The sequence below is a fragment of the Protopterus annectens genome, chromosome 7.part0 (assembly GCF_019279795.1).
Source record: "Protopterus annectens isolate FY-2018-M chromosome 7.part0, PAN1.0, whole genome shotgun sequence".
Taxonomy (NCBI): Eukaryota; Metazoa; Chordata; order Ceratodontiformes; family Protopteridae; genus Protopterus; species Protopterus annectens.
Genome location: NC_056739.1, coordinates 352,778,026 through 352,803,171, shown reverse-complemented (window position 1 = coordinate 352,803,171; position 25,146 = coordinate 352,778,026). Strand labels below are relative to the sequence as shown.

At 40.4% G+C, this 25,146-nt stretch overlaps 1 protein-coding gene across 7 annotated transcripts in view; it reads left to right on the top strand.

Moving 5' to 3' along the window:
• The window catches only part of LOC122806463 (plasma membrane calcium-transporting ATPase 1-like), a 1,798,374-nt gene that overhangs the window by 1,170,665 nt on the left and 602,563 nt on the right, over nt 1-25,146 (top strand). For all 7 annotated transcript variants that reach the window (XM_044076929.1, XM_044076926.1, XM_044076924.1 and 4 more), the window contains one exon: nt 13,963-14,220. In XM_044076929.1, coding sequence (XP_043932864.1) covers nt 13,963-14,220 — 258 coding nt within the window. The remainder of the gene's footprint in view (nt 1-13,962; nt 14,221-25,146) is intronic.

Below are 25,146 nucleotides of genomic sequence, written 5' to 3'. Positions count from 1 at the left end.
TGATCCTGTATAGCTCCAACATCCAGACAGCAGATAGGAAGGCATCTACCAGACTGTGAGGAAAGGTGAAAAAGTCTCTGGTATTTGAGCCAGCCTTAGGCTTCAGCAAGGAAGTAATCTGAAGAGTTATTACCGCAACAGTGAAGTTACTTGACCATCTACATTAATGGTAAGTACCTAACATAACTGTACTGTTTCTCACCTTTTTAAAGCTGACAAGTTTGTTTTTTTAATTCATAGTTTTCCTGCTTTACTAGTTCACTGGCTAAAGCTACTGCTGACATTCTCTAGCAGGGATGCTGTAGGGAAATAACATCCTTCCCAGAAGTCCTGTTTTAGGATTCTTAGTGGGTGAGGGGATGGTTATCCATCCCTCTTTTTAGTGTAATTTTTAATATACTGATACAGCTGAACCTCTGGTGTCACTGCAGTAAAGGGACTATGGCTAGTCAGACGAACTCAATTCCCCACTGTAATAAGTAAATGAGTAGATAATGTTGTACTGCTATATTCTATGGTGGCTGCATGTTAAAACTTGGGGGGGGGTGAAATGCAAACGAGTAGAAACAGGGTGTATAGAGGGGGCGTGGGTGCCAGAATGCAAATCATGGCTAAGTACTGCGGGGTGGAAGCCATGGGGAGTGGGACACAAACAACCCTAGGTAGGTGATATGTGGCTTCAGGAAATGAGGGACAGTGCTGAGGTGTACCTTGGAGGAGTGTGTTGTAATTTGACAGTACTTAACCCCCCCCCCCTATCTGTGGTCCTTACAAAAGTACCATCATGCCAGTTTCATGACTTAGAATGTTGTGCTTGTGTTTTGGATCACATATCTGAGATTAACTATAATGGCAAGCAGTTTTCCTCTAATCTCATTTGCAAGGGAGGCGGGCATCCTTCTCACTCCCATCTACTTAGTTTTAAAGTTAGAATGGGTTAAGGGGGTGTTAGCTCCATTTACAAACTAAATTAAGGAAAATACAGTCAACATACATGTGTTACTGTGATATAGAACATGCATTTCTCAAGTTACACCACAGAGGTGCCACTGAGCCCTTGACCTGTGGCTTCATTTCACCCATCACCAGCCCTGCAGAGAAGGATGAGGTTTCAGGCTGTCAGACCCCTGACTTCTCAGCAAGATAATGTGGGCAGGTCTCCAAATGTGAACGGTGAGTCACATGTTGCCAAAATGCAAATAATAAATATGCAGTACATCAGATAGTCATAACATCATCATAAAAGGTTCAAAACTGCAGCTGGACAAATTGATGTACTGCATACTGTCTACCGTACATTATGTAATCCATCCACATCAAAACTGAAGGACTAATTGCTACAGGCAGTACTGAATTAGTATCTGTGCATCTTCTACAGTTCAAAGCCCATCTTTAACTCCCACAATGCCCTCGCGTCCCTATCTTCTCTAGATCTTATTTGTAGCTTCCAGCATCCAGGTGCTTGATTTCAGATGCTCAAAGAACTCAAAATGATAAGTCTCGCTGTATGGAATTTTTTCTCTGCTTTTGTTAGCTAGAATAGCAGTTCTCCTGTGTAGAATTTTATAGTTAGGCGTTATTTATCTTTTTGGGGGGAAAAAATCATGTCAAATTCACCTATCTGCTCCAAGGTAGGCAGCTAGGCTAATCCTTACTGAGGCTATGGAACTGTTTGATTATTTCCTTTGCAGTCTTTAAATTTTCCCAAAAGAAGATATCGCTGTAGCCCAAAGGTCCAAATCCAGAATAAAAAATACGATATGTAGAACAAACAGGGTAGGACCACCACGATATAAAACAGATATTTATTTCATATAACAGTCTTTAGATTTTCTTTTAATCAGTGTTTTTTTTCCCCCCAGATTAATTGTGGTTATTGCAGTGTTCTTGCAGATACCGTTAAATAGTTTCCTCAGTGTTCTTACAGATACCGTTTAAGAATTTCCTCAGTTTGGAAAAAATCTTACTCAGTGCTGTCACTGTGTATTCTGAGTGACTACAATTGTAGTTGTACTTGTTGGTGGACTTGACTGACATCTTATTTGCATTTACTGTATTTTAAATGGTAAATATGACAACACATAAGGTGCTTGATTATGGAAAGTTATAAGCCTGGTGTATATATGTCATGGTAACCATTTCCAGTTTACAGCACTACAGTGGGCTGTCTCAGTGGTTTACTGCAAATGCTAATGAGCTGTTCCAGGGAAGGGCTTATGCTAATTAGCCATGTACTCTCCTCTCAAAAATGCCTACAGTAAGGCATTAATGCAGCTGAAAGACTCAGAGAATTGCTCAGCTGTCAAAGTTACCTTAGCTGGCCTTTTAATGAGCATGTCCAAAACCTTACGTTCTCACCCATTGCTTGCAGTAAGTGAGATTGCATTAGAGGTAAATACTACTGAGTCTGTGTGTGTGTGCGTGTGTTTGTGTGTGTGTGTGTGTGTGTGTGTGTGTGTGTGTGGAGAACTGAGAGAAACCAAGGGCTTGGGGTCAAGGCCTCAGTGCCAGGATTGGCTTCAGTACTCTTGGGGCTGTTCATAGTGTCTGACCTATCTGTAAAAAAGTCATCTTCCATGGCAGTTGTGTTATTGGGGCTACTTCTATGGTGGTAACTACTGTGATATCAGGGAATGCTCTGATAATGTCAGTGCCAAAAAGCATGAAGTAGGTGTTTGTGTTCTTGGAGTGGATCACTGAGCAATCCACAACTTTGATGGTTTCAGAAGACATGCCTTCTACCTTGGCTGTGCCTCATGACACTACACCCAGAATCCATGTCCCAGAGACTTCATTCTCCAAAGACCCACTCATTGGGGGAAGGCCATACCTCAGTACCTCAGAATGGTCAGATGAAACCGTTCTTGATTATTCTTATAAAGAAGAGGCATAAAAGAAGCATGTGCTCCCTATTTGAGTCCATTATTGCAAACACTTATCTTAATAAAGATAAAGATTCCATCAATCTCCTCTGGAGGACCCCAGATTTTTGGAAATATTGAAATTAATAAGACAGAGCCCCTCCCCCAACAATGAAATCCTCCAAAAGGCCTTTGGACTAACCCTCCTTTATCCTGAATGTTTCCTTTGAGAACAGCAGAGTGTGGCAAGAGCCCAGTTTGGCTGAGACTATACCTAGGAAGCTGGACAACATCCTCTGACCTCCTTGCAGACTCAGTTGTGGCAGTGGCTGCAAAAAAAAAGGGAGTCTTCAAATGAAAGCACATCTTTCATCTATTAGATACAGATTCCAGAACAATGGACCATTCAGGGAAATATGGCTTTGCATCAGGCACTTTTGCTGATTGAGCTCTTGGCTACCTGATGAATATAACCCACATTCATTGCAAGCTTGTAGCAAAAAAACTAGACTAATTGAAAGGGTTGATTCCCAGTGATACTGATTGTGAGATTAAGTTACAGGTAGTAATGATGCAGAACATTATGTTGCTATCGATAAGGCTCATTCAAGGTGCAGTGAGTGGAACATACAGAGCTACTGGGACAAGCATGACCATGAGATGACAAGCATGAGTCAGATCACAGGGATTTGCAGAGAACTTTTAGGCATCCTTTGCTAATGCTCCTTTTGATAGGTCAGTAGATTTCAGGCTTATAGTAAAGCTGATATTGCTCAAGTGAAAGCTAGAAATAAAACTCTCTAAGCTGTTGACATTGAGTCCTCTGTCCTCAAGATTCCTTCTCAATAATCCAGAAAGGTGCAAAGAAGTTTGGTGTCATAGATCCCAACAGCAAACTTTTGAGTGTTATTCTGGTAGAAGTACCAGTAGATGAAGGGGCTCCTCCAATGGATGTAGCACCAGGCAGAGGGGTTTGATAAAGTCAGGGGTTCCACTCCCCTTACTCCAGGATGCAGCAGTAGCACCCCTGAGGACTAATCTAAATGTCCCACTCTAGCTGCAGTCAAAGGGCAAACAGATAAGGGAAATATAATACCCACAGGCTGTACAATATCTTTTTTTTGGAAATACCAAAGTAGTCCTATCCATTTCCAGACATTCCACCCCATCAACAGGAGGCAACACAATTAGAGGTCAATAGCCTTCTTCAAAAAAGCAGCTGTCCAAGAAGTTCCACCAGACCAGAGCGGATCCAGGGTTTTTTTAGTACCCAAGAAGACCATGTACTCGACGATGAGTCTGGCTCTCAATGGTCTAAATCTTTAAAGAAAACCCAATTCTGGATGAGCATGCTGTATGCTGTCCTTAGTTTATGGAAAGAGAGTGTACATGCTCTATAGACCTCTAGGATTCTTCTCTGCTCATAAAAAAAGAAATCACCCAAGGCTTTCTCGAGGTTTCTGCACTTCTGTTAAGGAGTCAAGTCTTTACCAGTTTGAAGCCCTTTTATTCAGTCTGTCCACGGTCTTCTGGGTGATATACAAAGTGCATGGCAGCAGTTGCAGGTCACATACCTCAAAGGGGAATCAGAGTATTTTTATGTCTGGATCTGGATGACTGGCTCATAGTCTGTGCGTTGATAAAGTGATTAATAAAGGCAGGGAACTACTTGCCCAGTTCTTTGCTCATCACTAGAGATATCAGTGACACTGCAAAGTCACTACATGGATTCATTACAAAACCTAGTATTTATTGAATGCTACCTAGACAGCATTGCACTTCCTCTGAAGTGTTTCATTGCAGTCTGCAGTAAACCTGCAGTTACACCATCCTGTGCCAACTGCATCTCTGGTTCTCAGAGTCTTGGGCCTCCAAGCACAAACAATTCATCTCTCTCCCTTTGTAAGATATAACATGAGAATAATGCAGTGGACCCTCTGAGTACAGTGGTCTCAGCTGGAAATATAGAGATATCATATAATCCCATTATCCAAAGTGTGCCGTTCATGAATACTGTGTTAGCTACAGCTACTCAGTCTGAACAGAGGATATCCTTTACCCTTCCTGTGACCTCAGTCATAGTCACTATGGATGTGTTTACCCACAGAGGGCTTTGTTTAGGGCAGAGGGTCCAAGGTACAGGGAGAAAACAGGAGGCCAGTTTGCACATAAATGTATTGGAAATGAGGGTGGTTCTCCTTTTGCAGGCCTTTCAAGACCACCTCCCACTGGATGTGATAGTTATCCACACAGACAACATATCAGTAGTGTAGCATTTTCAACAACCAAAAAAGGGGCAAGATCCTACCCCCTCCATTTACGAATGTGTGGTGCTCCCAAAACAGTTCTTATAGCAGTGCAAATCTTTGGTTGTACTGTCTACTTAGTGGACAGACTCAGTAGATACATTCTGATGTCACGCAAGTGGTCCCATAATCCACTTGTACCACAAATGATATATTCCTGATGGGAGAATCCTTGCAATGACCTCTTTGATCCCCATCCAACAAGTGCTTTAGTTTCTTTATCCCCCCATCCCTCCACAGGGGCAGAGTCCTTGGGACACTTTGTCCACCAGTGGCAGGCAGGGCTTATCTTTGCTTTTCCACCCCTAGCTCTCATAACAGTATTTCTACAGAAACCCAAATTGTGCAGTGTAATGATGACCCTCATAACCCCATTTTAGCCTCAACAAGTATGATTCCCCATGCTTTGGACTCCTATCTCAAGAAGAAGATTCTTCTTCAACATCTATTTCCAGGCCTTTTTCTCTCATCACCTAGCAAGCCACACCTGGACCTTCACTCCTTCAGGCTAACCACATTGATTTTGCAATTCCAGTAGTTGCCAGGTACCCATCATACTGGTCACAACTGTTGGAGATCCTTATGTCACAAAAAATATCCACAAGGAGTATCTACAAAGGTTGATAGAAAACATTTTCTTTGTGGGCCACAAAGTGGGGCTTGGGTCCCTTTACAGCCCCAGTTCCTTTGGTTCTGATGTTTCTGTTTTCCTTATTTGGCACAGGTTCCCGCTTTACCACCTTAAAAGTTAATTTGGTAGTTATATCAAACTTTCACCAGGGATTCAACTCCACCTATCTAATAGGTTCATAGGTAGGTACTAGGCTGTTGGCCCTAGGGCCTATACAAGCCTAGCCAAAAATGTACCCTGGCTTTTGCCACCCAAGAAAATTATTTTCCTGTGCCCCTGTCAAGCAGAACCACAGAAGTGATCCACGGGGTGAATTTCCTATTACCCATCCAATCATCAAGATTTTTCTTGAAGAGTGCTAATGAGGAGCTCTGTTTGACATAGATAGGTAGTCTGTTCCAGAGTATGGGAAGTCTCTGGGACAGGAATCTATCCCTCCAGCATGTTTTGTTTATTGTGGTGACAAGGTTTAGGTCCCTAGAGCGTGTAGCTCGGAGGGATTGGGATTTCTTTAAGTGGAGCATGTCCAACAGCTCTGGGTTTGACATAGCTTTGTATGTTAGGCAGAGATCGCCTCTGAGTAGGTGATATGCAACGGAGTAAAGCTGGAGTTTTTTGAGACGGTCTGCGTAAGACATCTGTTTGAGGCCAGTAATCCTCTTTGTGAGGTATTTTTGTGGCCTTTCCAGTTGTTGTAGATGTCTTGTGAGGTACATACCAAAAGGGGCGTTGTACTCTATAATGGGTCTATTGAGTGATGAGTAGAGGGGAACAATTACCTCTTTTTTTCTGGATGAGAAACCTTTTGTGATGAGGTGTGCCACGTAGAAGGATTTCCTGACCACTTTGGCGATGTGATTATCAAAGGAGAGACTACTGCTCACCTGTGTCCCAAGGTCTGTTATCACACTTTCGGTGTTAAGTAGACTACCGCCTATGTGGTAGTTCATGGGTACAGAATTTTTACCAAAGGGGATGACAATGCACTTTTTGGCATTGAGCTTGAGCCCGTGTCTTTGACACCAGGCATCTGTCTCAGTGAGGCCCTTTTGTAGGATGTCTGCATCGTTAGGAGTTTCAATTATGGCTCCTAGTTTGCAGTCATCTGTGAATTTAGTTAGCCAAAGACCTTCTGTGTTAGCCTGTACTTCAGAGAAGTAGATACCAAACAGGAGAGGACCCAGGACTGAACCCTGTGGTACTCCACTTGTCACTGGTCTGAAGTCTGATTTGGAGTCTGCTACTTTCACAGTGTGGGTTCTTTCAGTAAGCCAGTTGGAAACCCATCTTGTGACATAGGGATTTATACCTAGTTTAGTGAGTTTATCTATAATTCCAGAGTGGGGGATGGTGTTGAACGCCTTGGCGAGATCTAGATAGGCAGTGTGAACCACCTTACCCTCATCTATGGCTTTGGTGACTACTTCAAAGAAGTCTATCAGGTTTAGGAGACATGATCTGCCTTTTACAAACCCAAACTGTGTGAAGTCCAGGGTTTGGAGATCTCCAATGTCTTTGTTTATGAGTTCCATAATGATACATTCCATGGCCTTGCAGACGAGGCTCGTCAGGCTGATGGGGCGGTAGTTCCTGGGGTCTGTTGTGGCCCCTCTTTGTGGAGTGGGATAACTGTCGCGGTGCACCATTCAGTGGGCACAAAGCCTGAGGTGAGGCTATGATTGAACATGGTACTTAGGTGGGGTGCCAGTTCATTCAGTAGTTCATGTAGAAGGCAACCTGGGATGTTGTCAGGTCCCATGGATGCTGTGTTCTTGGCTTTGGAGAGTGAAGTTTTTACCTGTGCAGCCGTGATTACAGGAACTTTGCATTCTTCCGGTATAAAGATGGGCCCTTTATGGGGTGAGAGGGGGGTAAAGATAGCACTGAACCTATCTGCCAGGATGTTGGCAATATCAGTTGGTCCCCCCCGTGTACACACACACACACACTCACCCTGCTACTTTATTGTAACTTTGAGACTGTAGCATCTCAATGAAGAGGGCTTCCCCTCCCCATCAGTGTTGTCTAATTTTGAGTTGTACCAATAAAGTTGGGGGGGCATAACAAAGTACTATAATTAGGGTAAAGTGAAGGGGAAAGCTGCAATCTCTAACTCTGAATCCTGGGGAAAAGTGAAATAATCACTTAGGATGATATAAATCTGGCAAGCAGTTTAGTGAACCATTTATGGATATCTGAACCCTGAGGTTTAATACTCAGAGGTCAACAGATTTATTTGTCATGTCACTGCAGTAGTGTTTTGAGATTTTTGTTGAGTGGAGCTATAAGAAACATGCACAGTAAAGGGGGAGAAGGTGTTTTATGGCATTTTTGTAACTAAATTCTACTATGATTTGTTTTCTTCCAACACACTGTTCTCGTTATATAATTCTAAATGTTTTTTGATCCTTGTGTGTTCCCTTGTATGTGTATCTATTTCCTGGGACTTACTTGGATGCCATCAGACAGCAGGATTATCTAGTATTGTATCTACCTCTGCATAAAATATGGGGACAGGCACTGTACAAATTTAAACTGATGTGAAATGTTTATGTTTAAAAGAAAAATATGTATGCTTTATGTAGAAACATTACTGTTAATTTTCTTTTTAAGTGTAGGTATGAATTGTAATAGTCTGATGGGATTTTCTGAAGCTGATCTCTTTGTTTCTGTTCCATGGTATTGTTATCTCTGTTGAAAGATTGTTTTAATAGTGCTGTGGTGGGGGTACTGTATAGATTGGGGCATATTTTAATGCTGCTGATTGGATAGTTTCTACTGTTTCTGGCTGATTGATTGTTTTTTAATTTGTCAGTTAATATGTCCAGGGTCACTGTCTACTTGGTGATTGCTGCCACTTGTATTTGCTGTATGGGTACTGTTATAGTTGATTTTTTATTTGTTATCAGTTTGTTTTGGGTAATAATGATAGAATGTGGTAGCTTGTTTGAAGTTTGTTTTTATTATTGTAAGATGGTTATATTTCCATTTTAAATATTTAGTGAAGTGTGAATGTTTCCTTTGTTTCCTCCCTGAAGTCTATCAGCCTTCCACAGCAGGGATTCCTTTTTGGAAAGCTGAGTTCGTGATTGTGAATGGTTGCTATTACCCACCCCCCCACCCCCCCACCCCCAGGGTTGCCAGATTTCCAGAGAAGGTCTTTCATGGCAAGTGAAGACCAAAAAAAAGGTCTTTAATGCGGAACACAGTTCCACATTAAAGAACAGTAGCTCTGCACTAAACACGGAGCTTCTCGTGTTTAATGCATTGCAGTTCCGCATTCAACACAAGTAGCTCCGTGTTTAGCGATTTTGATTGGCCAGATGCGGCATATGGGCCAGTCAAAAATCGCAAAACACGGCGCTTCTCGTGTTTAATGCGGAACACAAGAATCTCCGTGTTTAGCAATTTTTGATTGACCCGTATGCCAGGTATACAGGACAATCAAAAAAAAAAAAAAAAAAAAAAAACAAACAAAGCGGAGGCTGGCCGGGATTTAAACCGGCAGGGCGGGACTCGGGATCAGGCTGCTGATCTCGGGACAGTCCCGCCCAAATAGGGACGTCTGGCAACCCTGCCCCCCCCCACCATTACTAATTTTCTTCACTCCGGTGACTCACCTAGATAGTGGCTTAATTTGGAATTTTAGTGGTGTAAGGATGCGGTTTAGAGATTGATAAGATTTTTTTGTTTTTAAAGTATGATGTCACCACCGCAAAATAAACATCTTGTGAAGTCTCAAATAAATTATTCTGTCTTCCATAAGATGTAGTCTTACTCAAGTTTAATGTTTTTTACTTGGCTTTAACCCTATTTTGAATAAAATTTAAGATGGACAAAACTGCTTTTTTTTTTCATCAGTTTATGGCTTATATGTGTGCACTGCTTGCAGATCTACAGTTTATAGGTTCATAGGTTCATACTAGGCTATCTGCCCTAGGGCATTTATAAGCCTAGCCAGAGTGTGTTTGGCTTTCACCACCCATTTTAAATTAATTTTGCTATGCCCTTTTTCGAGGTAAGTATACTTTGCCTCTGTCTAACAGTGACACAGAAGTGATACCCGGGGTAAACCTACGATCTCCCATCCACTCATCAAGATTCCTCTTGAAGAGAGTCAATGAGGGACTCTGCCTAACCTGGACTGGGATTTTATTCCAGAGTGAAGGGAGCCTCTGGGTTATGAATCTGTCCCTCCAGCATGTCCTATTTATTTCATTTCTGTGGTTCAAGTCTCTCGAGCGCGTAGCTCGATGGGATTTGGATTTTCTGAGGTGCAGCATTTCCATTAATTCCGGAGGTTGGACATGGCTTTATACGTCAGCCACAAATCGCCTCTGAGCAGGCGGTATGGCACTGAGTAGAGCTGGAGTTTCTTTAACCGGGCAGCATATGGCATCTGTTTGAGCCCTATGATCCTCTTGGTGAGGTACTTTTGGGGTTTTTCCAGTTGCTGCAGGTGTCTGGTAAGGTACATCCCGAAAGGGGCATTGTACTCAATTATGGGCCTGATGAGGGATGAGTAAAGAGGCACGATGACCTCCCCTGATCTAGATGTGAATCCCTTCATGATTAGGTGGGCTATATAAAATGTTTTTCTAACCACTTTGGCCACGTGGTTGTCAAATGAGAGATTGCTATCAACTTGGGTCCCCAGGTCCCTAATTACTTCTTCAGTACTTAATGGATTACCACCTATGTGGTAATTTGTGGGCACTTTGTTTTTGCCAAAGGGGATGACTATACACTTTTTGGCGTTTAGCTTGAGGCCATGGCTCTGGCACCAGTTGTCTGTTTCTATGAGGCTGTTTTGGAGGATGCTTGTGTCAGCTGGAGAGTCGATTATGGCACCCAGTTTGCAGTTATCTGCGAACTTAGTCAGCCACAGTCCTTCCGTATTGGCCTGTACCTCCGAGAAATATATACCAAACAAGAGAGGTCCCAGGACTGAGCCTTGTGGGACGCCACTTGTAACTGGTTTGGAGTCTGACATGGCTCCAGCAATTCTAACCATGTGGGTTCTGTCCTTGAGCCAGTTTGCAACCCATCTAGTGACATATGGCTTTATATTTAACCTGGTGAGCTTATCTATAATGCCCGAGTGGGGTATTGTATCAAAGGCTTTTGCGAGGTCCAGGTAGGCTGTGTGGACCACCTTCCCCTTGTCAATGGCCTTGGTGACTGTTTCAAAGAAATCAACCAGGTTTAAGAGGCAGGATCTTCCCTTAACAAAGCCGAACTGGGTAGGATCCAGTGGCTGTAGGTCCCCAATATCTTTATTTATGAGGTCCATGATGATCCTTTCCATAGCTTTGCAGACCAAGCTAGTCAGACTTATAGGGCGATAGTTTCCAGGATCCGTTGAGGCACCACCTTTGTGGAGAGGGACCACTGTTACTGTACGCCACTCTTTGGGTACATATCCTGTAGTAAGGCTGAGATTGAACAGTAGTTTTATGTTTGGGTTTAGCTCTTCTTGGAGTTCATGTAGGACGCAGCCCAGGACACCATCTGGTCCCATTGATACTGTGTTTTTTGCTTTGGAGAGGGCAGCTCTTACCTGAACATCTGAGATGTCAGGGGGCAGCACTCTGCTGGGATAAATATTTGCCCTTTTGGTGGGGGGGGGAGTTTGCACTGAACCTGTCAGCTAGGATGTTGGCAATGTCTGTGGGTTCGGTGTATTTTTTGTCATTTTGGACTAATTCTGAGCATATCTGGGAATTCCCACCCAGGTTCCTAACATAACTAAAGAAAGCCTTGTGATTATCCTTAGTGTCCTGTGCAATTTTTCTCTCGAAGCTGGCCTTAGACGATTTTATGAGTGCCCGTAGATTTTTGCTAATACTGATCAGAGATGCCTTCCCTTTTTGGGATTTTGCTCTATCATGTAGTAGCTTCCTCCTTCTATTGTATAGTTTGTTTATGGCTGGGGTCCACCAGACAGGACGTCTGCCTTTGGAGGATTGGGTCTTGGTTTTATTTGGGATTGCATGATCCATGCATTCCTGAAGGTGTTCATAGAATGCATTTATAAAGGATTCTGCAGGCTGGGCCGTATTTTCTACAGGCCTGGGGGCTTTGAAGGATTCCACCTCGGTTTTGAGGAGTGTGAAATTTGCTTTAGAGAAGTTTTTCACTGTGGTTTTCAGGGCAGGGGGTTGAGTCGGGATGTGCATATCCAGTGAGATTAGTTTATGGTCTTATCTTACCAGTGAGGGATACACTTCTGGTCTGGAGCATAGAGTCCCCATGTTGGTGATGATCAGGTCCAGTATGTTTTCCCCTCTTGTGGGAGTGGTAACAAGTTGTTCCATAGCATTTGAGTTTATAAATTCTAGGAACCTTTGGGCTAGGGTGCTGGAGCTAGAGTAATGCTCCCAGTCTATGTTTGGGTAGTTGAAGTTGCCCAATATAATGGTGTTTGGAGAGACCTTCATATTTTCCAGTGTTCTCAGGAAGGCCGAGTGGGGTTCCTGGGTTTGGGAGGGTGGTCTGTAGCAGGCTATAAACTGGAAGGCAGTTTTACCCACTGTTAGTTGCACATGGATAGTCTCTGATGCTTCGTGCTGTGCCACCAACCTGGAGGTGTGGGTATCTTTGACGAATATTGATACTCCCCCTCCTTTTGTGGTACGGTCCAAGTTTTGGGGCCGAAAAGCATGGTATGAGGTATAACCTGGTAGTGCTGGGGTGCTCTCGGGAGCCTTGAACCAGGTTTCTGTTACTGCACAGATATCGATGTTCTCCATGCTAAGGAGAGTTTTGAGTGCGTGTATCTTAAGGTTTAGACTTCTGGCATATTGAGTAGCATTACTCTTAGTTTCTTATCCCTTGTGATACCTATGGAGGTGGGTTTGTCTTTTGAGCCTTGCCTAAAAAAGGCACTATGGGGGTGGCAAGAGCCTTTGCCAATATCCGAAAGCCCAGGGGTGACAGGTGCAAGCCGTCCCTAGCGAAGCATCGTGGCTTGTCAAGCATGTCATCCCAGGCTGACAGGCAATGGATCCCCTTTGAATGACACCAATACTTAAGCCAATTGTTGAAATTTATCATCTTGTCTTCATATTGTGGCATCATTCTTGGTGAGGGTAAGATGCTTCTCAAGGTCAGGGTCATACCGGCCTGGGCTACATGCTCAGAGAGCTCCTCTATGTCTCTTTTCATGTAGTCCAGAGAGGTACGTCTCAGGTCATTCACACCAGCATGGACAATGACTGAGTCATATTTGTACTTGCGTTGGAGTGACCTGAGTGCTTGTGTTATGTGGCGGATCCTAGCGCCCGACAGGCAGCTCACCGTGACCTTCTCCTTGTTCAGCCTGGTGAGCGGGACATCAGTGTGCCTGGCGATAGAGTCACCTATTACAAGTGTATCAGGTGTGTTGTTTAGCCTTAAGGGCTGTGACTGTTCGGCACACTGGCTTTGTGAGCTATGTGTTGCATGTGTTTTGCTTTGGGGTAGTGGTTGCTTGGGTGTCTGCTTTGGAGGTCTCTGCTGCTTAGGCAGATTGTTATTTAGAGCCTCCGAGTATGTTTTTGTGTGTTTGTGTTTGGTTTGCTGTCGTGGTAGGTCTATGTGAGACTGGAATTGTAGTGAGTGTGGTTTCCTTCTCCTCCTGACTGGTTTCGCCAGTACTGAGTTGAGAGAGCTTAGCCTCCAGTATGGATATATGGTTGCATCTCTCACATGTGTTGGAATTTGTTGGGAGGAGGAGAGGGTTGTCTGTGTACATGAGGCAGTTGTAACATTGCCTCAAGATTCCCAGATTCACCAGCTGGACCGGAGAGGAGATTGACAACTGACCTTTGGACATGCTAGAATAGTATTGGGAATTCCTTTATAACTGAAAAAAAGGGCCAGTGGGGAACGAGGTACTCAAGGGGAGTTTGTGAGGGTGTAGTGCTTTTAATATTTTAGTGCTGACTTATATAATTGCTTTAGTGAGCAAGTGCCAGGTAACTTAAATGCAATATGTTTCAGGTAACTTAAATGCAAAAGTTTGGCAGTCATACATTCCACATGAATGACTAGAAAATTCTGGTAAAATGGCTGTTTTGTTTTCCAAATATATGCATAACCTTTCATACACTTTTAGTCTCTGTTGTGGAAGACCCGAGAGAGCATTTTTCTAATGTAATTTTTTCCCCCTATTTTGCTTTAGCATGTGGCCAGTCATCGGGAGGGGCAGAGGATGAAGGAGAGGCCCAAGCTGGCTGGATCGAAGGTGCTGCCATCCTTTTCTCTGTCATGATTGTTGTGCTTGTGACCGCATTCAATGACTGGAGTAAAGAGAAGCAATTCCGAGGTTTACAAAGCCGGATTGAGCAGGAGCAAAAATTCACTGTCATCCGAAAGGGGCAGGTCATCCAAATTCCTGTTGCTGAGATTGTGGTGGGGGACATTGCACAGATTAAATATGGTAAGTAGAAAGATATGCAATTATAATACCAGAGCAGGAGGAAGCATGCTTCTTTATTTTCAGGTATGAGTTGTGACCCAGGCCAGTAAGCCAGTACAGCATATAAAAGAACTGAAGAGAGTACTTGAATTACATTAGATTAAACAGTTCTCTACAAACTACAGTTAAGGTATACTTTTACTGTAAAGACAGCATTTGATTAAACAAAGGAGTCTGTAAACCTGGGTTGTAACATACCTTCAATAAATGTTATGTCAGAGAAGTTGTATTACAATAGCATAAACGTCTTGTGTACCTGTCAGTACAATTAATGCACAGCATAGAAATAACTTTGCGGGATCGTTACTTTGCAAAAGTGTCCTTTGGAGCTTTGTTTTTACTGTTCGGTACACCACTGCCTATGGCAAGGAAATGATGTTGCTGTTAGCAGCTGGTGTTGCGGTTCCATCATCATCAGCTGTGGGACAAATATCGAAAGGTATTTTTATCCACTCAGGTATGAGAATTTAACTCGGGCCATCCAGAGCCCTCCCGTATCCCATGACTCTCAAACTTGTAGGACCTCATCTTAATATCTTTTCAGCATATCAGAGCTTTCACATCTCCGGGTTATTCTGGCAGTTTCTGCAGTCATTTGGCTTCCCTTAGATTACTGACTCATAGCACAAAAATGAAGTCCATGATGTCATGGTTAGTATGTTTCTTTTATTTCATTTTGAAGAATTTTTGCATCAAGTTTTCTCCACCCCCTCCCACTTTTGGTGCAAAAAAAAAAAACGGGTAGCCAGTTCATTAGCTGCTTCGTGACTCCAGACTACTTTTGGCTACTGTACTGTTAAGCTAGTTAGTTTCGTTGCCATTTCTTTCGTTTTTTTTTTTCTTCAGAATTATGGTTTGCTGTTTCTTAAATGTACAGTTATTGTCCCTTTTTCTGTGAGGTCTGTTGCTCTTTTTGGTATCTTTTTCTTGCGGCCATTATCAGTGTGTACAAAACAAATTCCATAGATTTAGATAAGGAAGAGTTAAAACATAAGTGTGGGGGGGGGTGAAGATCCCACCTCAAAAAGATCATGCAAATTGTTTAAAATATCTGTGTGAAGCCCAGTTTTTGGAGGATTGCTTCATTAAAGGTTTACCAAAGATTATTTACAGCAGAAAATTTTGAAGTTTATTCCTGACACCTCATCCAGGTATTCTCCTAGTCTGGGCCCTTCCGTGAGGTTAGTTTCGATGGATGCAAATCAGCCTCCATAAATGTATCGACATCAGTTGCTGCTGCTCCATTTCCTACAAGGCTATGTATGAACTGTTAAGATTCTTCTAAGCTTAGATCTATCCACGTACGTTTTGTTTCTTCACAACCTGAGTTGGGATGTCTCATCTGACAGGTTAGTGGACTCTTATTACAATAGATTTGGATTATACAAAGGTATGGCAGGCCTTTCTATCTTTTCAAAAAACATGGGTACAGACCTCATATTCTCCATCTAACAGGTTAATTCAAGTAATTTCTCTTCCAAATGTGCAGCCTCTGGCCTTTCTTTGTTTTCAAAAGGTCTGCATCAGATCCTGGCTCCAAAAATGCCATTAGTCAATCCACTGATGTCCGGATCAGTGTTATTGGACCCTTCAAGTTCAGTAGTGACTCCAATTTCTGAGTCATTGCCTTCAGACTCAATGTCATCAAAGTCTTTTGAGGTTTGCAAATCTTGTTGCCAAAGGACCTTCGTGTGTCGACATAAGGCTGAATGAGATGGGGTCAGGGCTAGCGCCAACTCCTCAATTGCTGATAGTTCCATCCCTGGACTAAGCCTTTTAACGTCTGGCATTAATACAAATCCCTCTTAGTGGCTCAGCAGTTGAAACCAAGGGCAGATCAATCTTTGGTTTCTTGACATCAGTTGCTTCTGGTAAGCAGGTCTTCACATCAGTGCCAGTACCTTTGATAAGAATTTCCTTGCATAGCCCCCCTGACATGCCTGTTGACTGACTGGTATCCTGGGAATTCATGCTTATGTGTTCTGATGGCCGTCCACCTTCCGTTTAGAGATATCTATGACTAGTGGGACAACGTTGGCTAATATTACTTCTCACACTAACCATACGCAAAATTCCCACTATATCTCTGCTAGCTGTAGGTCCCCAGCCATGAACCATGAAAAGCACAGTCACAGTCTACAGTCACCTGCCATTCAATGTGACACACTGTTCATGGGCAATTTTAACTATACCTCTATAAACTAGGAAATGTACATGATCACTTTTTTCAATGCAAATGCCCTGGAACAACTTGTCTGCACTCCCATTAGATGCTCCAATATGCTTGACATAGTACTCGCAAACGTGGAGGAGCATTCAGCCCCCCCCCCCCCCAAATGCAATGTCCTCATTGGTAAGATTGGGTCATAAATCAGTCTTCTTTGAAATAAATGTAACAGTAAAACCCCCATCAAACCCTAAAACCCTGAATAATTTTTCCAAGGAAATTACCTCCTATTAAGTGATAGCACAGGTAATTTTAAAGCTTCCCCTAAGCACAAAAACATGAAAGCCTGTCCAGAAGTATACAGGAATGCTATGTACAACCACTTAAACAATGGCATAGGAACGGCAGTACCTGACCAAACTAATCCCAGATATAGCTGGAAAAACAAGTCACTGTGGTGGACCCCTGACATAAATAGATTATACAAAAGAAGAAGCAAACTCCTGTCTGGAGTAATTGGAAGGGTGCACAACAGAGACAAGAATCCCTCATTAGTCATCATGCAAATCGGGGAACTAGTCAAGTCCCCAAAAGCCAAATACAAGAGTAAAATAGCCTCCCAAGCAAAGGGTAACCACAAAGCATTTTTAGTTATGTCCGAAATCTTATTGGGAACACTCAATGTGTTGAGGTGGCTGTAGATGGCACTACCTGTACTCAGCCAGAAGACATACTAAACCTGCTGGCCAATAAATTCAGCTCAAATTTCACTCCCTTATTACCTCCAGTCACTCCCCATGAAATATCCCGTAAAATTCCTTTGCCTGTTATCACAAAAGAACAGGTAATTTCTGTACTCTCTAAAGCTAGAAACATGCCATCAATGGGCCCTAACAGAATCTCAGGGTGCTAATTAAATAGCTTGAAACATGACATAGTGGACTCACTTGAATCTCTATTTAATCATAGTTTCCAAACAGGCTTTGTCCCAGTAGAGTCGAGGACAGCAACAGTGATCCTTCTGCACAAGGGAGGACCAGCAACAGAGCCAGGAAACTGCCACTTCTCATAATTCACACAAATTCAATATGTGAGAGATGCATCTGTATTAATAATCTAGAATTTAAACTCACTCACAAATCAGTACATCAGATACTAAGGAGGTTGTCAGCTCACAAACTTCAACTCCTGCACTATCCACTCGTACAACATCTAAACCTACATATGCAGAGGTTCTCACTAGAAGCCTTCCTAAAGATTACAGACCTCCCAAACATAAACACACTTAATTTAATACATTCCCAGCAAATCGCAGCACACATACAAATGCACGCAACATTCTCACGAGACATGTCCTTAAGGCAAAACACAAAATCAAATGTTTTAGTCATAGGTGACTCCATTGTGAGACACACAGATGCCCCACTCACCAGGGTGAATAAGGAGAAGGTCATAGTCAGCAGTCTGTGGATCCACCACATCCCACATGCACTCAAGTCTCTCAACAACAGGCACTGTTATGACTCTGTCATAGTCCATGTTGGTGTGAACGACTTGAAACATACCTCACTGGACTATATGAAGAGGGACATGACTGAGCTCTGATTATGTGTCCCAGGTGAGTATGTCCCTAGCCTTAAACAGCATTCTACCTTCACCTAGGATGATGCCTCAATACAGACAAAAAAATGACTGACTTCAACAATTGGCTTAGTTTCTGGTGTCATTCAAAGGGGATCTAGTACCTGTCGGCCTGGAATTATATGGTTGATAGACCACGATGCTTTGCCAGAGATGGTCTCCGCCTATCACCTCTGTGCTTTTGGGTACTTGCCAAGGCTGTTGCCTCCCCCATAGTGTCTTTTTTTAGGCAATATCACAAAAAACAAAATTCCTGATGTAAAAATATCCTCAAAAAAACAACCTTAAGGTTATGCTGCTAAACGCTGGGAGTCTACATCCACTCAGTGGAACCACTCCTCACCTTGGAAGGTGTGGACATCTTTGCAGTCATAGAGACCCGGGTCAAGGCCGTGGAGAGCACCTTAGTCATACCAAGATATTATGTCTTCCACACATTCAGACCACAAAATGAACACGTGAAAACTAAAAGAGGAGGAGAAGTAGCCAATATTCATCAAAGATAAATACATGTCCAGATTGGTCAAACAGAATGATTCTCTAGAGTTACCCCATATGCAAATAACTGTAAGAAAGATCCCCATCCAAGTTATCATCAGCTATAGATCCCCCTCCATGAACCATGATATTCACATTGCCTACTTAGATCTACTTGAATCTCTCAAAATACAACCAAACACCCTGGTTATGGGTGACTTTAACTACCTGGCCATGGATTGGGTAATTTATACGTGCACAAACACACACGCCCAAAGGTTCTTGAACTTTGTTAACTCAAATGCCTTGAAGCAGATAGTTGGCATCCCCACAAGGTGCCCAAACATTCTAGATTTGATACTCACCAACATGGTAGAACAGTGCACCATCACATGTGTGTGGCCCTCCCTTGTGAAGTCTGATCTTAAATCAGTCTGTTTGAAGTAATGAAAGTGTCAGACCCCCCAGGAGAAGTTAGGCTAAAAAACTTCTCCAAAGCCAACTATAGCCTCTTATGATAAGGCATTAATAGCTTCAAAACTCCTGTCCCCACTGATGGCAGGGACACCTATACTGTGATGTACACCAATGCATTGTATAAACATCTGTACAATTGTATTGACTCAGCTGTTCCTGATGGGACCAAAGCAAGATTCTCAAGAAAAAACAAGTCTGCCTGGTGAACATCCACCATAAACAGGTTATATAATAAGAGGAAGAAATTGCTGTCTAACAGCAAGAAGGAACAATCTCAGAAATGGAAGCTCACCCTTCTCTGCCTGAATAAGTAAATAAGAGAGTTTTGTAAAGTTTTCTGAAGCTAACTACAAATCTCGATTAGCATCCCTAGCCAAGGATAACCATAAGGCATTCTTTAGCTTCATCCGAAACCTTAAAGGAAAATCCCAGATTTGCACTGAACTGGTAGTGAATGGTACCACATCTACTGAACCAGTGGCAATAGCCAGCCTGCTAGAGGACAGGTTCAGTGAAAACGTATCCCCCCTGTCCCCGCAACATATACCCCAAAACATTCCTACTACCTACTCTCCACCTAGTATCTCTAAAGATCAGGTCTTAGCTGCTCTCTCCAAGACCAAAAACACAGCCCCTATGAGACCTAATAACATCACAGGCTGGGTTCTCAATGGAATACAACACAAAAAGGAACCAATGCACAAAGGAAGGCACCAATGCACAAAATGCTTCACCACAAAACGAAAAACAGGAATCAAGTAGTAAAATGATTTATTCTCTCTAGCGCCTCGGCCACCAACAGCCTTCAAGGAGTAACAATCAATACATTCCACACAATATATATACATCATCAAATAGCAATTAAACAATTAGTATAATTAGAATTTAAAAACACATAATAACTATTAGAGAATACTTTTCCAACAAAATTCTACATTCAAACCTTTGGGCACCAAAGTATTATATTTTAATATAAAAATAGCCTCCTTTTTTAAAAGCATACATCTAGCTTTTTCTCTATCAAAATCACATACCAAAATATGTTGCAAAACAGTTGCTTTTAAACCCGTAGGGTTACTATTATGATATTCTTTAAAATGGTGGGCCACAGGACTATCATCCCTGTTATTCCGAATGTCTCTTAGATGTTCCAGCAACCTCACTTTAAACATTCTTTTTGTTTATCCAATGTAAAATTTTTCACAACCACACTTAATTGCATAAACCACCCCATCTGTTCTACAGTTATAAACACCATTAGGTAAAAAAGGAATACTATTAATACAGGAAAAGAAATTCACTGTATAAGAACATATACTACATTTCCCACAAGGCTTTAAACCTCTTTCCTGAATTTGTGAAGGCAATGTAAATTCAGGTCTAGTGAACTTAGTATAAACTAACAAATCCTTAATATTTCTTCCCCTCTTGTAGGAAAAAACTAACTTGGCATCCCCACAAGGTCCCCAAACATTCTAGATTTGATACTCACCAACATGGTAGAACAGTGCACTATTGCTTCCAACCCAAAGACCTGTCAGTTCTTTAAAGTTCCTTAAAAATTCCCAAAAATATAAAATACAGTGCCTAATATTTTCACTACAAATATTATATGTAGAAACTATAAAAACATTTTTTTCTTACTCTATATTATTATTCACCCCATTATTCTGCTTATTCCTAAAAGATCTAATATTTCTATTATTATTATATCTAATATTAAATACCTTTTGAATGTCCTTATCAATTAATCTGATGTCATATTTTCTAGTAATAAACATATTTCTCGTTTGTTCAATTTCCTTCAAAAAATTACTTTCTTCATTACACAGTCTAGAAATTCTTAAAAACTGTCCATAGGGCAAAGAATCTATAGTATGTCTGTGATGACAACTGGTACCCATTAAGAATTCATTAACTGTTCCAAATTTTCTATGAATACTCGTAATGATGTTTTTTTCCTTTTTGTCCGCATACATTTATATCCAAGAATGAAACTTGTTGCCCATATTTGTAAACCATCAAACACTATACCAAATCTGAACTGATACGTTGCGAGGGAAACCACCAAAAATGCCAATTGTACTGTGCTATCTTCTCTCACAAAGAACGAGGAAACACAGTACTGTGCGACTGCCAGAACTTTAATTAAACATAAAAGTGCAGGATTTAAACATAAAAATACGTGGTACACAAAACATAGAGTTAAGCGCTTTCACCTAATCCATCATAGGCTTCTTCAGAACTCATTCAAACTTTTTAATACACCATCTTAAATAAACTTTTTGGCGCCAAATTAACAAAGTCAGCTCAGATTTAAAGTGCCGTTGTCATTAAAATTTGTTTCAAATAAAATACATAACTAGTTAATACAATTTCACATTCTTAATGCATTACTTCATTCTGCAGTTGTGAACATAAATAAATGTTGTTTGTTGCTTAAAATTAAAATCTGTAGTTACCCTTCAGTATTACAACATGTTATAATGCATTCAGTTGATAATCACAGTAAAAATCTGTGTGCACTTTCTACCTAATAATAAAAATGACTGATTCTGATGTACTAATGTAACAACTTAGACAGTGTGAAGATGAGTGTTATGATTGATGATGTGTCAAAAATGTTAAAAATGAATATTAAATACTAAATACTAAATACATAAATCTAAGAATATATAATAATGATACAATACTCTACACTTTAAAAAATACAATACTCAACACTTTAAAAAAGTTTTTTTAAAAAAACTGTTTAAACTCTATTTTAACTCTGTTTTTATTGTCTCTATACAGGCCCTGTAATGTATAGAATTGAATTCATAATTAACCAAAGTGAACTATACGAAGGATGTGTGCAGACATATGTAATGTACTATATATAAAAAAATCTTTTATGTGTTAAACACTCTTTATGTAATATTTTGCTTGATATTGTAACAACTAATTAAATTTTATTACAACATGTAGTAAGTGTACTTAAATCATGTTTTGTTTATAAAAAAATTTTTAGTAAAATATATTGATATATTTGATATATATTGATGTGAAAAATATTGTTATGAAACCTATCAAATGTTAAAAACTGTTTATATATAAAAACTATTTTATGTAAAAACTGTTATGGGTAATGATTTCATAAAATGTAATACCAATGTTGGTATATGCTAGCATTGACCTAATGCCTTAACCCAATAAGGGTTTAATAGCAATAGAGTCGTTTAATCCTGGAGTAGTTGCAGCATCTGTGTATAATTGCCACCAAACTTCTCTATAACTTAGTCGTCCTTTTATATTACCCCCTTTCCAATCGCAAGTGATATGTTCAATAATAGCGAATTTAAAATTGTGTAAGTCACCTTCACTCTCAATATGTCTATACAATGCGTTGTTACAATCTTTTTTCCGAATACAATATAAGTGGTCATATATTCTTTTTTTTTTTTTTTTTTTTTTTTTTTTTTTTTTTTTTTTTTTTAAAAGCCCTCTCTGTCTTCCCAATGTAATATGCAGGGCACATTTCACATATAGCAATATAGACCACATACGTAGTGTTGCAATTCCCCTTCTCACACCTAATTGTTGTCTTGTTGATATTATCTAGAACAATTTTGGTGTGGCTCATAATATGTCTACACTGGTTACAATTACCACATTTGCCAGTGTGTTTTTCTATTGCGTTGAAAATATTTGTTCCTTTTTTGCTGTCACCATTCCCAACCTTAGTGTGTGAAGTGTGCCCACTTTCAAGAATTCTTTTCAAATTGTATGACATTCTATGAACAAACACTGGTCTTTCTCCTACTATTCTTGAAATCTCTGAATTAGTTGTAAAAATAGTCCAATGTTTGTACAAAATTTCTTGAACCATACTAGCGTAAGGTGTGTATGGTAATATATATGCCATTTTGTACCCTTCTATTTGTTTGTCTACTGTCTCTGAAGTTGCTTGCAATGTTCTTCCTAATATTGGAAAATATTTAGTCTCCCTTTGAGATGTCACGTATTGTCTAACATCCTGTAACATGATTTTACTGTACTTCCTATCCATAAATAGTCTAGTAATGTACTCAAACTCCGATATCAAGTCTTCTTGTCTGGATGTCATTCTGGCTGCTCTAATTAATTGCCCCTTGAAAATATTTTTCAACATCTTTTTAGGGTGATTGCTGTCATATTGTAAATAGTCGTTTGAGAAGGTACTCTTCCTATATATTCTTGATTTGAATCCTTTTACATCTCTTGTAACAATTGTATCTAAATATGGCAAACCTTCTTTGTTAAATTCATGGGTAAATTTCAAAAGTCACTACTATTGTTAATAAAAGTAAGGAAATCATTTAGTTCATCTCTATTTCCTTTCCACAAGATGTAGATGTCGTCCAAAATCTTGTGTAATGGGAAATTAGAGAAAAGTATTTACTCTTAAATAAGACTTCTTCTTCCCAGTATAACATGACAAGGTTTGCATAGATCGGAGCACTAGCCGACCCCATAGCTACTCCCTTGCTTTGTTTGTAATACTCTCCCTCAAACGATATAAAATTGTTTTCCAACACTAAGGACATGCAGTCCATAATGAGACAGATTTTATCCCAGTCAAACTCAGTGTACTTTCTAATGCTTGCACAAAACATTTGTAAACCTTCTTCGCTAGGTATACATGAGAACAAATCAATGACATCTATAGTCACATAAATTAGATCACTTGTGATGTTATCTGTAGGAATTTTCTTAAAAAATCCCAGGAATCTTTCAATAAATGAGGTAGATTTTTATAAATATCTTTTAACCATACATCTACTAGTTTACCTAGTGGAAATGTTTTGATTTAGTGCCTGAAACAATGGGTCTGAATGGTGGGTTGCCCTGGTCTTTATGTATTTTGGGTATGCCTACCAAGGTCGCAGTAATTGGATATGACACCTTTAAAAAATTATATATATCATTGTTAATTCTATTGTCTATCCAAAACTCTTCCAAATATGAACTTATCCTCTGGTAGGCAATATTTATTTCATTCAAAGAAATTGTAGTGTAGTTGCCTGATTCTGTCAAAATGGCTTGTATTTTGGATAAATATTCCAATTGGTCATATATAACTATCCCACCCCCCTTGTCAGGCTTCATAATGCGTATACTTTTATTCTCCTTCAATTTCTGTAACTCCTGTCTCTCTTCTGTGGACAAATTGTCTCTCACTTTAATATTCCTAGAATTGTTCTTTAACTTGTAAATGTCTCTCTGTACTTGTTTTTCAAATAGTTCGACTACAGTGTTCGTGTATGGAACAAAAGTGCTTTTGGGTTTTAGCAAGTAGCTATCCCCCTCTTCACTGGGTTTGTTTTTCTTTTTGTTCTGAAACATGATAGATAAATTCAATTTACGGGTGAACATTTTAGTTTCTATCAGATGATCAACTAACCCAAATTTCGGGGTAGGAATGAATTTCATACCCTTGGATAATAGTTTATAATGAACATCTTCCACCTCAAAGTTAGTGTAATTGTAAATTTTAAAGTCCCTTAGTTCTTTTGTTTTGTAATTGTGGTCACAATTGTTCTTTTCTAAAGCTGCTTCACTATCATTTGTGTGAATGAATGTTAATTCCATTTGTTCCCCTTGTAAAATTTTGGTCTTACGTCCTGGGGATAATAGTTTTTCTTCCCCTTGAATTCTACTTTCTTCCAATACTGGGGGTTCCAATTCCTTCGAAAATTCTGATTATATCCTTCCTCTTCATCATACCATTCATTTTTTCTCTCATCCTCATGTACCCCCCCTACTACATTGTTCCCACTCTGTTGTCTATAGTACCCGTCCTCGTGTTCATAAGATCCTTTTGTTCTATTACCCCTGTCATTATTCCATCTGTATGCCCTTTTGTCCTTATACTGTGTCATGTCTCTGTTAATCTTTTTACACTTTCTTTCATGTGTAATGTTAGATTTCCTTTCCACAATAGAAAACTGTTTGCTATACAAGTTGTTCCATTCATCAAACAGTAAATCACTTTTAATTTCTGCATTCAATGTTTCTACCTCATTGATTAATTGTACTAAAAATTCATCATTGTACTTAATTATCATGTTCATAAACTCGAATCCACATTGGTCAAAAAAATTGTT